At 36.4% G+C, this 2,522-nt stretch overlaps 1 protein-coding gene across 1 annotated transcript; it reads right to left on the reverse strand.

Moving 5' to 3' along the window:
* Positions 1–1,024: 1,024 nt before the first annotated feature.
* LOC111296150 (histone H2A.2-like) lies at positions 1,025–2,220 on the reverse strand. Its single transcript, XM_022890251.2, has 2 exons — positions 1,931–2,220; positions 1,025–1,459 (listed from the first exon to the last, which is right to left on the reverse strand). Exons 1-2 carry the CDS (start codon positions 2,138–2,140, stop codon positions 1,208–1,210), a joined length of 462 nt encoding a protein of 153 aa, XP_022745986.1. The 5' UTR covers positions 2,141–2,220; the 3' UTR covers positions 1,025–1,207.
* Positions 2,221–2,522: the final 302 nt, after the last annotated feature.

Here is a 2,522-nt window from a genome sequence, read left to right on the forward strand (position 1 = left end):
TGGGATTCAAGACTCTTTCTTAAGTCCGTGACATAAGAAGAAGCCGACGATTACGTCGAGGAGATTCAGACGGCCGTGAGATTGGTTTTGCAGGTGAATTGGCGAAACACGCCGTCTCTGAAGGAACCAAGTCGGTCACCAAGTTTACCAGTTCTTAGATTTGTTGGTTTTTAGTTGAGATTTGAATCAAATTAAGTATATTCGGTTTCGGATTTTAGTGTTTTTTAAATTGTTTTGAATCAAATTTGTAGGCGGCGGATATTACATGATCAGATTTGCACTTTTGCATCATTTCAACATTTACAAAATTCTGAGATGGATCCAATCCAAAATTGGCGATTGATTCTTAATGATGTTCATGTTCTCACGCATGCAATAGATTCTAACAACCGTATTTGATAGATTACCAATTAGATTGACAGGAGGCGTAGTTGGACACCACTTCCGTTGAATGTGGATAAGATTAACTGTGATGCATCCTGTTCTTCACGTTAGAATTTTTCTGCAAGTGGCTTATATTAATTAGTAATTTTATAATTTAGTAAAATAGATTGATAAATTTAATAATTAATTGTGATCACTTTGCACATTTTATTAAGTTGATGAGATGATTACATAATACGATTGTGCGAGTCTTGATCTGTAAACTTTTGTTGGGGAAGGGTTTATGGTTTTAATTATATTTATCCATTGAAAGTCACTTGTAAGAAAAAAGCAAAAAAAAAAAAATTTCGATGTTATTTAGGTTTATCATTTATACTTTTTTTTAAATAAATACATAATATAATTAAATTTGATCAAATTTTATATTCACATATGATCATATAATATTTGAATTTAAGTTAATGCTTACAATTCAACCTGTAAGACACAGATTGCGGCTAATAGAAGAGATAACGACGGAAAGATCCTTGGTGGCTCGGGAAAATTACATCATAAATGTAGCCAATTCAGCCATGTAAAGGAGAGCAAAAGAACACGAACAAAAACAACCTGATAATAATTTAACAAAACAGACAAACCATAAGAGCGGAATCAGAACATGGAAATTTCATTTCATTCATTCCAAACAGGATGTTCATGTTGCAGACAAGACAGACAGTTAGAACTACAATGGACCTGAATTACTACCAACATCAACATTTTTCTACAGCCAGAGTACACAAAAGGAAGCTACACGCAGGAAAAACAAGAAGCAAAGACTAGACTAAGCCTTCTTAGGTGTCTTCTTTGGAGACTTAGTAGCCTTGGATGGTGACTTGGGTTCCTTCGGCTCCTTCTCATTTTTCTTCGGCAGAAGAACCGGGTTGATGTTGGGTAAAACTCCACCATGAGCAATTGTCACACCAGCCAATAGCTTCCCAAGTTCCTCATCATTCCTCACAGCCAAAAGAACATGCCTTGGAATGATCCTGTTCTTCTTGTTGTCTCTTGCAGCATTACCAGCCAACTCTAGAACCTTAGAAAACACAAAACCAAATTAAACAACGAACTTAAGGGCATCTAACACCATAAATTCACACCTCAAAGAAAAAAAAAAGTACCCAAATCCAATGGCGATCATTTCTTGAAGAATCATAAGCAAATTCGTACTTTCTAGATCTAATTACTATCCTCTGGCTTTGTTTTTACCATCTGAAGCATAAATTTTCCACATTTTACAACCATGGAAAGCTAGAAAGATGTTTTAACAAGCTAATCATACAAAGTTAACTAATTTTGCTTCAAGCATAAATTTTCCTTCTTTTTTTTTTTTTAATTTGTCACTAGCCAACCAAACCCTAGATAGTCAATCCAAAAAATAACAAATTTCAAACATAAAAGAGGGAAGACTTAACATAAAACCACAAAATTTCATTTAAAAACCCTGAAAAAAACCAAGCTAATAAGTTCAAGAGGGGAAAATAATAAGTGTATAAGGTAAAATTACCTCAGCAGCAAGGTACTCAAGAACAGCAGCGAGGTAAACGGGAGCACCTGTCCCCACACGCTGAGAGTAACGACCTTTCTTCAAGTAACGACCGATTCGACCAACAGGAAACTGTAAGCCGGCTTTCACAGAGCGAGACACCGGTTTCTTCTTTGGACCGCCCCCTTTCCTTCCTCCTGCTCCCTTCTTCACTTTCCCTCCGGCATCCATCACTTCAAAAACAGGAAATTAAAATGAATTTCACTGTAATTTTTTCTCGAGAAACAAACGGAGAAAAAAATTTTGGGGGTGAATCTTTCTCCGGAAAAAGAAGTGCGGTTTTTATATGGGATAGTTGAGAAAAGGGCCGACATTCGACTTACGGACCGAGAAGTTTTGAACCGTTCGATTGGTTATTAAATCGACGGTGGAGAAGTAACTTGTTTAGCGATCCTCGTGAAATAGAACGGATCCAATGGGACTGCCGCATATTTTTTTCTTCTATCTATGAAAAATTAGACAACGATTTGGCAGGGAACCATATTCGGATGTTTTAAATAGTGGAACCCACCGTCACGTGAAGCGAAAGCCACGTCATTTTTTACATCATTGA

This window comes from Durio zibethinus, chromosome 12, assembly GCF_047325235.1.
Source record: "Durio zibethinus cultivar Kanyao isolate XHJ-2024 chromosome 12, ASM4732523v1, whole genome shotgun sequence".
NCBI classification, from domain to species: Eukaryota; Viridiplantae; Streptophyta; class Magnoliopsida; order Malvales; family Malvaceae; genus Durio; species Durio zibethinus.